This window comes from Hippocampus comes, unplaced genomic scaffold, assembly GCF_001891065.2.
Source record: "Hippocampus comes isolate QL1 unplaced genomic scaffold, H_comes_QL1_v1.1 scaffold261, whole genome shotgun sequence".
Taxonomy (NCBI): domain Eukaryota; kingdom Metazoa; phylum Chordata; class Actinopteri; order Syngnathiformes; family Syngnathidae; genus Hippocampus; species Hippocampus comes.
The window spans coordinates 3095559-3107716 of NW_017805824.1; the positions used below are offsets into that span (position 1 = coordinate 3095559).

The window sequence follows — 12158 nt, forward strand, 5'->3', positions numbered from 1 at the left end:
TTTTTTGTTTTTGTTTGTTTTTTTGTTTTTTTACTCTTCTGTAGAAAGGAGGAAAAGCCACCGCCAGTTTTTCTGCAGCATCATGCAGCACCTGACCGAGAACCATAAAGTGTGGAAGAAGGTCATTGAGGAAGAGGAGAAGAGCAAAGACGAGCAGCAGCAGCCTGACAGCCTGCCGGCCAGCATGCCCATGTCGCCTTCAGATGACATTCAGGTCATCCAGGAGGAGGAAGAAGGGGAGGAGCGTCAGTAGCACCACCAGTGTGGAAGATGAAGCAGAAAGAGCTGCAGAAAAGAAAGTCCTACACCCAATAGCCTTTCACACACTGACATGCACATAAATGACATTTTTCACTCACACGCTGAACACTGTGCAGTCAATTTTTGGAGAAACGAGAAAAAAAAAAAGGCCTTACCACTGTGAGCGAATCCTTGCTGCAACAGTGGGAGTCCAACTCCTATGCACTTTCATCCCCGTGGACACTCCCGGAGCAGCTCAAACAAGAAGACAAAGCATCCATCACAAATGAGGTCACAGGTGCGGAAGAAGAGCATCAGATTCCTGGGAGGACCTTGGATGTCCTTTTCTTTGACCATGCCTTGAATGCGTAGCGCTTACACCTCCCTTAGGTACAAAACAAGTCGTGACTATTTAAAAAAAAAAAAAAAAAACGGGAGAGAGAGAGAGAGAGAGAGAGAGAGAGAGAAAACACGAGGAGTATGAACCAAGAAAGCAACATGGAGACGCCATTGATGCCCTTTACCAAAGTGAACTGTTCACATGTGGAAAGATGAGACAGAGACTCTTTCAGCCTCAGTTTCAGGTTTTTTTACACATACGTAATGTATGTGTGTATAGCTAGATATACATGGTATATATCAGATGTGCCTGTCTGAACCTTTACCGAGTCCATATTGGCCCAGAGCCTTGGCTTGTGTAGTTCTTTCTCCTCGCTGGTGACACGAAAACACTGTATGACACTCAGTCACAGAGACATGATTTGAATTGTCGACTGATGATTAGCATTATTATATCTGCATCATTTTGGATGCCGTTACTCATTTGTGCCACCCCCTTTTATTTTGTTTTGTTTAGTTTTTTTCCTTTGCTATAATGTGTTTTTTGTTTTGTTTTTTTAATGTGTGATTATCTTTTGGTAAGAATGTGATAGAACGTTTTGAGAAAGAGAGCACATTTTGAATTATTTTTTAAGTACGTGATTAGTGTGTATGCTTTTGTGCTTTCATTAATGTCCTCTTAGTGTCATTCAGGTCAGGAATGCCGTCTCATTGAATGGTTTTTTAATTTCCTGTTGATTCGTTTGTTTAAAAAAAAAAAAAAGGTTACTCAGGATTCATGCAAAGATGACTTTGCATGAATTAATTTCATTAAGAGTGAATAGACTTTCACGAGGAACACCATACAGTACATCTGGGCAAGTGAAGGAGTTGAGTGAACAAGTTAACTACAAATTCAAGCAAATGAGAGGAGCTGCCTCTTGTCCATTCATACATTGTTTGCTAAACCTCACTGGAGAAAAACTTATCTAGCCACATGGCAACATTTTTCCTTCAATTCAGATGTTTTATTTTTTTAACAATACATTAACCAGGTGCCTCATTTTGAGCCAACCAACAAACAATTTTCATCTACATTGGTGCCTTGAGATGTGAGTGTAAGTGAAATCATTTTCCTTATTGAAATGAATGGAAATGGCATTAATCTGTTCCAGTCTCCCCACAAAAGACTCAAATCAACCAACAAAATGTTTTTTTTAAAGAAAATAGCACCTATAATGTACTCTATAAAAGCATAGCGATAACATCATGAAATATAAATTGCCAGAATTACACAGATCGTGCGTCATAATTTAGTGATTCAATTCAATCTGTAGCATGTTCTGGTGCTTGGCCACTGGAGACAGTTTAATAAATCAAGACAAAGCAGAGAGTGACTCTTCTTTCTCCGCATTCACATTGTCACTATTCTCAGTGACTCATAAAGCTGCGATCATACTGTTTTTTTTGACAGAGCATACAGAATATCGGCCTGTGAGTATTCTTATTTGTCTATGTGTGTTTTTCCACCATTTGTTTTCAAATATCACTTGCTTAAATGTTTGTAAAACCTTAACAATTGATGCCAATCATTTGCATGTCACAAAGTCAACCTTAATGTTATAAAATGGAAAACATTTTATAATAACATTAAGGTTGACTTCTCTTTAGGCCATTGTTGGGTTGTTTTCAACCCAAAATGTAATTCGTTTTGTTTTATATTTAGTTTAACACTGAACTGGGATTAGCATTAAACAGCTGGAAGTCTCCTTTTGAAAAATTGTTCACCATTTGCTAAACTGCTGCTTATTGTGAAGTGAGCTGAGTTGAATCACCTGCCACCATTAAGCGCCTGTACCTCATTTTTGGGCTCGCAAGTAAACGAAAAAAAAAGGCTGAATGACGGCTTGTATCTCCGTACATTGGTTCACTCGTATCTCAAGGCACCACTGTATTTTACTTTTTCTTCTAGTGGCCAGTGTGAAGAAAGGGCCCAGTCGTTTTTTTCCATCTATGTATTTCTGCATTCCATTTTATGAAAGTGAAGGAGCAATTGTTGTCTCTTTGCCATATTACCAATCATAATCTCTGCAGAAAATGTTAAATCCAATTGAGTTAATCATATTTATAGAGAAAAAAATACAGGTGTACTCATTTTAATACCAGTCAAGTGTTCAGCCACTGTACAAAAAGAGTATGTGCATAAATATATATTTTTGAATAATCAACTGAATGCATCCGTTTTCTACACACGCGCAGACACACACACTCACACACACACACAGACACACACGATGTCCATTGAGATTCTGTCCTTGTTTGTATCTCCTTTCTTTTACAGCTGTCGCTATTTGGTATGTTTTTTCTTCTTTTCTTTTCAATTGAGTCTGTTCTCTTTGCCTTCATGGTCAACATCTTCATCTCTCCTTCACTAGTGCCAAACTTGACCTACTGTACTTGCGGTCGGCCGTGACATTAGCGTTCCAGTATTGTCAAGGGAACAGCGAAAGTAGCAGACTGGACTCAGGTCAGAGCCATATTCATTGTTTTCCATGGAGTCCTTCTGGGCCAGAAGTTACTATTCTGTCGAGTTGAGTTTCAAGTGTTGTCGGCTTTTCTCAGTATTTCAAACCACCATGTCCTCTATTAATTGTGCCATAAAAAACATCAATGAAGTTACCCGTGTGTGGCATCCGTATATGTACATTTTCTCCAATGTAACCATTCACCCTCACCAACACTGGGAGCAACTGATTTATGTTGTTATTTATAGCTGTCATAAAACACCATTATTCAAGTACTCGCGGTTCTTGTTGATTTTTGTGCATGTGTGTGCGTGGCAAGCGCTGGAATTTCCTACAAAGTAGTAAATCAATGAAAAGTCAACGGTTATCTTACAACTTGATTCTTTTCCAGCAACAGAGTATCTCACAAAAGTGAGTACACCCCTGACATCTTTGTAAATATTTTGTCTTTTCATGGGACAACCCTGAAAAAAATAACGCTTTGCTGCAAATTGAAGTAGTCATTGTGTCACAGAAAATGTACCGTTCCCTCAAAATGACTTATTACACGGCCATTCCCATCTAAATGGCCGACCACAAAAGTGACTATAAAATGAACTGAAGATGTCCAAATTAACTGCAATTTGCCTACATGCTGGAAGTTAGTGAACATACAATATTTTGGCAAGAAAACTATATGTTTTTTGCCATAATAGTGGACTCTGAGTTGGAAAAAAAATTTGTTTCAGCTTTTAAATGAGTCTTTCTGTAGGAAGTACTGTGAAGCAAATTAATCAGTTCCAAGTGTTGCTTTTGCAAAGCAGTTTGTGCAGGTTCATCTACTAGTACTTTTATTACTCACCACGGACGAACTGGTCCGGAAATTCGGCCCGGGAATGTGAGATGGAAGCCACCGATACGCGTGACTGAAGGCTGCACATTTTCTTTTTCCTGTTGCATGGCAAGGCCCTGAATGCTAGCCATTGACTGGTGACAGCGATTTTTGGCTCTCCTCATTTTTGTAAGACTGTATATACTGCATAATGCAACTGTCCACTGCAGTGGCGCCCAACCTTTTTTGCCTTGTTTTCCCCCAAACCCTTTCGTTATACTTTGAATACCCCCTCACTTATACGGGTTGATGTTTCTACAAAAGTACAACATAAAACAACTGATTGAAAATAATTGAATTTTGTCTCCTTAATTTTAACATTGAATTCTCAGGAATAACGATCCTTTTTTTTTTTTTTTTTTTAAACTCACACCAACACAGTCAGCGTCCTTTACCGGCCAGGACAGAGACAAAAAAAGGAGCAGAATTGGGAGCAAAGAAGTTGAAGTATCTTGTGAGTGGACTGAATTGTTTACAGCAGTTGAACTATCAACCAACATGGAATTTAGAAGCCAACAAAACCACTGGTAACCAGATTGACAAGCGATGTTCAAACTTTTTTTTCTTTTCTGTCGGAGGAGGAGGAGCTCCTTCTACTATCTGCTGAAGCAACCATGGTGTAGTCACCCCCACGAACAAACGTGAGACAACGGATTGCGATATTTCACTTTTGTTCTGAAAGAGGCATCGCTTGCAGTCAGAGGAGGCACAATGTCCCTGGCCTGACATTCAATCTATGTTGACCTTAGAGACTTTGAAAAAAGAACAGCTAATGTATGGCATCAGGCTGTCGTGTGTCAACAGCCTACAAGAATTATAATTCGAACTTTAGAAAGTAGAGCTGCAACGATTAATCAACCACTAATCAATTATCAACTTAATCAATAATTAATTGAGCAATATCTGAAGTTGTGCATTCTTATTATCATATATTTTTGTCTACTTGACGTTCCTGCTCTGATTAAAAAATACTAAAACATCATAGGTTACTTACCATTTACTCACTACATTATTTTTTTTCCCACTGACTAATGACTCAAGTAATCATTTTTCCTCTGATCAAAAGTGACAGCACTGTTAAGTACAATTTTTGTACTCTCCTAAGAAAATTCCAGTCATCCATACAGTCACTCATAAACGTTACACAGACACTTAGCATCAATATGGGCCTTTATCTATTTATTAATTTATTTTTTTGTATTCAGACAAACCAAAACAAACCAAGTCTCAAGTCAACATAGAAATTCCTCTTAACTATGTTGTGGCTCTCAGTAATCCTTTGATTCTTCAAGTATTGCATCCAAAATATTCAAAATGGAAATACAAAGCAGAAAGTATGCCTTTTGTTGTTAAGCAAGTACTTAATGAACACATAAAAACACCAATATTCAAAAACAAACAAACAAACAAACAAACAAAAAACATCTAGATGAAGTACTTTGTAAGTACTGACAAGCACCATGAAGGACAATAAGTGATTTCAAGAAATCCACCAGCTTTTACATAGGCTTTCCAAGAGAAAGCTTTTCCAAAAAGAGCTCTCCCAAGAGGTGTACGAAATCAGTCCAGATGATGTAAAGCCAGCTCATGTCCAGCCAAAGCGTGCCGTGTGCGGAATGTTCTTGGAAAGTGTCGATTGAGCCCGCAGCTCCAAATGACGTCTGTCATTTGTCTGACCTGACGCTGCCCTGAGAAGGAAGGGCTGTGAACCAGCACGAATGTACTTAGTGTCAATCATTAACGTATACCTAACACATCCCTGGCTCGCCAAGGTTCAGAGACATTTCATGTCCTGCGCTACGCAGAACCCGATCGATAATGCACGTCTGTCTCAAAAAGTCGGCATTGCACAGCTTTGTGCCAATTGTGCAAATACGCATATTGCCTAATTAAATGATCACGCGTCCATATGGGAGTCCCACGAAGAAAAAAAAAAGCACCACGACAATCCCGGGTGATAGAGTCTTAAGCACCTGTGTGTTGTGGAGTAGGTCGCTGTAGAAAAATCCGATCGAGCTTGAACATGAACTTGTGTGCTTAATGCCTACTTGTGATAAGGAGTGTCTTTGTGCTGCCTGCGGAGGGCGCAGATGGAGTAAGGCTTGGGTTGCAAGGTCATGCCCAATTTGGGTGCTACTGTGGGAACGCTTCCGGGGGGGAACTGAAGGTGGAACCTCTGGAGCAAAGTAGTGAAAAACAGAAACATCTCCATCCTGGCCAGTTGCTCACCGAGACAGTGACGCCTCCCTACAACGAAAAAACGATGATATCAAAGTACATAATTTACACACACAAAGAAAACACACAACAAAAAAGCTGCAATTTGGGTAGAAGTGAATGGAAGTCTTCCGCTGAGTTTTGGGAACTAAACCCAATAGCTACAACTTTTGGTACAAAAAGGCATCTACTGTCAATATGTACTGTCCACAGAACAGTACATATTAATAAACCAAGAAGCTCTTCACAACTACTCTGAGTGACTAAGTAACTGCAGCTGTATTAGTCAATTTTTTTCAGAGGATAAATAATGTATGCCTGAGTAGTGTTATATTGTCTGCCTGCATGTGTTGCTGCGCTGTTTGTGCTCAAGTATCCATTTTTAAAACATCACTGCTTTGATCTTTTAGCATTAAACTTGCAGATCTGTTGGCAAAAGTATATGCTTGATTTAAATATGTGTAATACTCTTGTTGTATGTTTAGTTTGACAGTACATAGAGTGCTGATGCCTCAAATTTTTGCTCGCAACTCAAAGCAAAACATGGGCACGACGACGGGTTGTATCTTGAAAAAGTCGCAACTCTTGGTAAATACAAAATTTTAGATACAGGCGCTAGCTCCTTTGTAAATGGCTTTAGTTACAGTGAACCCTGCATATTTGCAGTTTGGTATTTGTAAATTTGCCTATTTGCTTATGAACCAAACCTCTGTCATTTGCACTACAGAAATACCTATAACCGACTGATGGCATCTTCGTGACAAGAAAACAAAATAAAGTGAGTTGAAGAGCTTCATTTAGACAAAAATACTCCTTTATGGCATCGAGAAGCAAATACAAACACTTAAGAGGAATGTCTAGGGGTCATATACTGACGGATGCTCTTCGTGGCAAGGCTAAATCTTGAGTGAATGAGTGAGGGAATGAATAATAGCTTTAAAAATTATATATATATATATATATATATATATATATATATATATATATACACACACACATACACACACACACATTGTATATTGTGTTTCACAATCACACTTGACTCTTGACTATTTATAATACTAACTGGCTATAAGAACACCAGGGGTAGCATTTTTTCAGTTTAGTGAGACAATATGTGTGCGACCGCGAGGTCAGTGTTCAGTGGGCCCATAGACAATTTGTTTGACACAGTGCTTCTTCAATTTGTCATAATTAGGTCCAAAGAGTCTACTCACCCAGCGAGAATGGCAGGAAGGCTTCACGTCTCACGAAGTTACCATTGCTGTCCAGGAACCTCTGTGGTGAGAAGACGCCGGGATCCAACCAGTACTTCTCATCAAAGTGCACTGAGTACAGGTTGGTGATCACCATGGTGCCTTTGGGAATGGTGTAGCCATTGACATGCGCCTCCTGGGAGGTGGCGCGGAAAATGCCGAGTGGGACAATGTTGCAGAAACGCAGAACCTCATGCAGGACGGCTTCCACGAAGGGCATCTTCTGTTTGTCTTCCAAAGAGGGTGCTCGCCCATTTGCCAGCACGCTGTCAATCTCCCTGTGCACCCTTTCTGTAGAGCACAACACACGTGGTTTACATTGTGTTTGCGGAACATCAGGCAACAAAGTAGCAATCACATTAAAAGCAAGATGGTTTGTTTCAACATATTTCTCAGTCTGAGAACATATGCTGTTTTTGCAGTTGTTTTAACTTTGCTTTATGTTTATTACGGTGATATTTTGTCTTGCAAGTTTAACTAGTCTCGTGAACATGCTCGTAACTTAATTTACTCATATAATGGCATTACTTAGTCAATCCAGCTTCCCCCCCCCCAAAAAAAAACCCAAAATGTAACTTGTTTTTGATGAAGAAAAATGGCGTTCCTTTTCCAAAGTGTAATTATAAGGACTTCAAGCACTAAAGTCAACAAACCCCATTAAGACCCCCCCAAAAAAAGAGCCACACCTACTGGCAGATTGCCTATCATGACATCTTTTTTTCATGTTGTGCTTGGGTAAACAGGAAATAAAATTGTGTGAAAAAATTTAAGAAAGATGATGTCCTGAAACTCTGTTTTTCCGTTTGAACTTTTCGATGGCGGTCCCATAAGCCAAATGCCACATGCCAGAAGGAGCCTCAATGAATTAATCATGATGCGCAAACTGTTCAATTCTTTACAATCTATTTAAATATGTCTGTTTCTCTATGTTTTTATGAATCACAATGTAAAAGAGTTTTTCTTCTGAAAAAAACACATTCGACATAGCTCAGACTGAAAAGCATTTCTATTCATTCCAGGCCGGAAACTTGTAGGTCAAGGCACCACTGTTTTACTGTGGAACTATGTTGAAGTGAGTTTAGAAGTTTCTTTTTTGGCAAAATTAATAATTTGCCGCAATTATGAACCCTTGTGGGGGTGGGGGGGGGGTTTTCTGTTACCCAAGGTTGGGTTAGTTACAGTAATTTAACCCAGTGCATTTGGGCAAGTGAAGAGCTGAACCTGGGCACCATTTCGGACGTATACTGATGTTGAAGTATGTTTATTGTAACATTCTCAGAAAGAATTGATGGCAGTTTGATGGCTTGGTGGCTAAAATTGCTGACTTTAGGCATAGGGCTAAGGTTCAAATCCTGGTCAGGGCCAATGGGCAAACCCACAGCAACTGGGTGGGCTGTGTTAGGAAGGGTATCTGATGGAAAAACGGTGTCAAATATATCAGGTTAGTGACTTGCTTTGGTGACCCCTGACAAGGAGAAAATTGCTATTTCTTCGAAAATCGTGGTCATAAAATTAGCATTTTTAACCAACGCTACTCTATACTTATAATCTGGGAACCCATACCTTTCTGGATCAGTAGGGTTAGTTTTTACACCTTGTTGGATCAAAATCTTGACCCAACGTGCTGGGTGAAATTGTCAACCCAATACGGTGGGTATAAATAACCCAGCATTGGCTCAGTCCCTTTTGGACCTCATCGTTGGGTTGGCTATTTGGGTTACTTTTGACTAAGCACTTTTAAGAGTGTATGATAGCTGACCTTGTATATTGGGGTAGAGGGCCATGTAGAGCATGGCCCAGCGCAGGGTGTTTGTGGTGGTCTCGGTGCCCGCGATGATTAGCTCCCCCACCGAGTAGATGAGGTTCTCGTAGGAGAACGACGAATCGGGGTTTCCCGCATTCTGCTCCAACTCATCCAAATAGGCGTCAACGTAATGCCGCGGTATATTCGGCACCCGTCCTTGAGAAAACCTCTTGATGACTTGTAGCAGGAAGTCGTACACCTCAGCCGCATTGCGGAAAAGCTTTTGGTGTTTCCCGAAGGGCACATACTCAATCCAAGGGAAGGCATTGTAGAGGAAGGCCCAGCTGCTCACTGCCAACTCCACGTTTTCGCTGAAGATCTCGATCATGTGCTGGAAATTGCTGTCGTCGTAGGTGAAGCGCTGGCCGAAGATGATCAGATTGGTGATGTTGGAGACGGCGTTGGTCACCAGGTGTTTGGGGTTGAAGGCCTTGCCCTTGTGCTCGTCAATGGCATCCACGAAGAACATGCACTCCTCCGAGATCTTCCTCTCAAACAGCCTCTGACTGCTGCCGAAGTACCTGAACGAGTTGCATGCCAACTTGCGGTGCTCGATCCAGCTCTTGCCATATTTGCAGTTGAGAAGACCTTTGGAAGAACAACTCTCATTAGTTGAATGTTTCATTTTGAGTCATTATTCACTTCCGATTCTTTTCTTTGTTATTTTGTTCATGTCTCTCTCTTCCTCCTCCCACAAGTGGGCATTTGTAGAAGCCAAAAACACCAACACTTTTACCTCTGCGACAGTTAATCTAATTGCATTTATTGATATTATTATCTCTTTAGTTAGAGATATGAGTGATTTGATTGACAATTATAGGTACCACTGTTCTACTACAATTAATACCCGAATCACCGCAACACATTGTTCCGAGTGTAATTGGAAGAGTGCACATTAAATCCTGGTCTGAGCTGAAATCTCAGGTGTGGTTCTTGTGCTGTTGTGAGTTGGTGCTCTATCAATAACATTGACTGTTTTTCTTTTACAATGCAAATCCAAAGCATCACTCTGTTCTCACCACCCATTTTCGTCATTTTCTTGAAGAGAGGCAAGGATGGCCGGTCGGCAAAAACCTCGCTCTGATGATAAAGGCATTCCCTGACGCAGTCGTAGCCGTTCAGCACCACAGTCAAGATCCCTCCAAGGTCCAGACTGAAAATCTGAAAGACACACATGACCACATGAGCCTTTGCAAAGTGGGTCAAGGGTCTTCAAAAAGTAGGTCCCTCAATCAGGCCAAAGACATACTGCTCTGGGAAGGACATCCCTTTCACCTTTGCTTCCCTCGGGCCGGAAATTGATAAGAGTTTGAGATTTAGGATCCGTTTCTGTATTAGTAGTTGTTTTAGATTTTGTTTTACTTTTAGTTTTAGTGTTAGTATCAATATTAGATTTAATATTAGTTTTAGTATTAAATTAAATACTTCGTATCAGTATTACATTTATTATCAATGTTTGATTTAGTTAGTTTTCAATTTAGTATCAATGTTAGTTTTACTTTTAGTTTTAGTATTCGTATCAGTATTCGACTTAGTTTCAGTATAAGTATCAGTATCACATTTAATATTGACTGTTTCTAAAGTGTTCTAACCCTTTAACACTGTCTGCAAGAAACATTTTAACAATAAAGTGCATTGGGACCTTGACTTCCAAGTTTTTCAAGTTAGGGCTGTCCTTGAAAAGGCAAGCATCAGCACAAATACTGCAGTCTGTGTTTGGGACTTTCTTACACCTTCATAGAACCGGGTTATTTCTTTATATTCATTTATAATGTGGTTTTTAATTTAGATTTTAAAATAGGGAACTATTTTAATTTAAAAACATCAACCATGTGTTTTCTATACCGCTTATCTTCAAAGGAGTTGCAGCTGAGCTGGAGCCTATCCTTGCTGAGGCCAGTTGCACCCTGAATTGGTCGCCAGCCACCCGAGGGCGCAGAGTGACAATTTTGTGGCAAGAAGCATGAGTACCCTGAGAAACTCATGCAAGAATGAGGGGAACATGAAAACTCCACACAGGAAAACCGGAGTACCGATTCAAACTCTGGACCGCAGTATGTTCAGGCAGATGTGCTAGTCACTTGTGTACTGTCAGTCTATTAAAAACATGCAACAAAACAATGTTTAGGGGGAGTCTGGAACGGATTAAAAGCATTTCAATGCATTTCAATGGGGAAGGTTGATTTGAGGTTCGAGTAAATTGAGTTATGAGCTCTGTCACTGAACGATTTAAACCCATAAGCGAAGGAACAACTATTCTAAAGCGAACTGAAGACAGCAAACAGACGCTGTGCATAAGCTGGTATGAGCTCAAAACACCTTTCTAAAAAGTTATGACAAGGCATAGGCTGCACTGCAACTTTTTTTTTTTTTTTGCATGAGGCATGCAGGGATTCTCAGCGCTGGTTTCGTAACGCCGCGTGCATTGCTGTGCAGAGAGACAATGACCGTACCTGTCCGTGAACTTCACTCTGCTTCTTGAGGAAAACGTGCGGCTCGGTGACCAGAGACATAATGTTCCCAATGACAGGGATGGGAGAAGGCCCGGGGGGGAATCCCGGGGGTCTCCTCTGCTTGACGAGCTGACGGAGGAGCAGCACGACGAGGAAGGCGAAGCTGACGCCGCACACGACCAACAGAACCTGCGCGTGCGACATGTGCGTCAGAGACGGCGATTTAATTGAGACCATCTTTGCCCGTCCGAGTGTGTGCTATGCTCCGGTTCCGTGAACCGCTCGCCGTCCTCTGCGGACTTGGACTGCTCGGCGAGGCTCTGGAGAACATAATGTATCATCTTGCACGCTTTCCATCCCCCGCCTTCTGGGCCAAGATTGGCCAGAAAGTCAGCCGTGGTGACTGAACTTTGCTCTGCTCTTGATCACTAATAGCCATCTTTTTTCTTTCGTTCTTTCTTTTTTTTTTGGGGG

The 12158-nt window shown here is 40.8% G+C and overlaps 2 protein-coding genes across 3 annotated transcripts in view; one reads left to right on the forward strand and one right to left on the reverse strand.

Moving 5' to 3' along the window:
- Positions 1–672, forward strand: part of pde3b (phosphodiesterase 3B) — a 43879-nt gene extending 43207 nt beyond the window's left edge. For both annotated transcript variants that reach the window (XM_019886728.1, XM_019886729.1), the window contains exon 16: positions 45–672. In XM_019886728.1, coding sequence (XP_019742287.1) covers positions 45–253 — 209 coding nt within the window. In that variant the 3' untranslated portion in view covers positions 254–672. The remainder of the gene's footprint in view (positions 1–44) is intronic.
- A 3646-nt stretch (positions 673–4318) lies between these two features.
- cyp2r1 (cytochrome P450, family 2, subfamily R, polypeptide 1) lies at positions 4319–12124 on the reverse strand. The gene is made up of 6 exons (XM_019886453.1): positions 11685–12124; positions 10251–10392; positions 9187–9819; positions 7389–7718; positions 6003–6201; positions 4319–5656 (listed from the first exon to the last, which is right to left on the reverse strand). Exons 1-6 carry the CDS (start codon positions 11919–11921, stop codon positions 5515–5517), a joined length of 1683 nt encoding a protein of 560 aa, XP_019742012.1. The 5' UTR covers positions 11922–12124; the 3' UTR covers positions 4319–5514.
- Between the last annotated feature and the right edge of the window lie 34 nt (positions 12125–12158).

Bases quoted from the DNA above. Each gene is read 5' to 3' on its own strand.
- cyp2r1 (XM_019886453.1), bottom strand. From the start codon at position 11,921: ATGGTCTCAATTAAATCGCCGTCTCTGACGCACATGTCGCACGCGCAG. The intron at 10,393-11,684 runs GTACGGTCATTG...TGTGTCTTTCAG, and splicing joins AGAGTGAAGTTCACGGACAG to ATTTTCAGTCTGGACCTTGG. The intron at 7,719-9,186 runs GTCAGCTATCAT...TGTGCTCTACAG, and splicing joins CCTCTACCCCAATATACAAG to AAAGGGTGCACAGGGAGATT.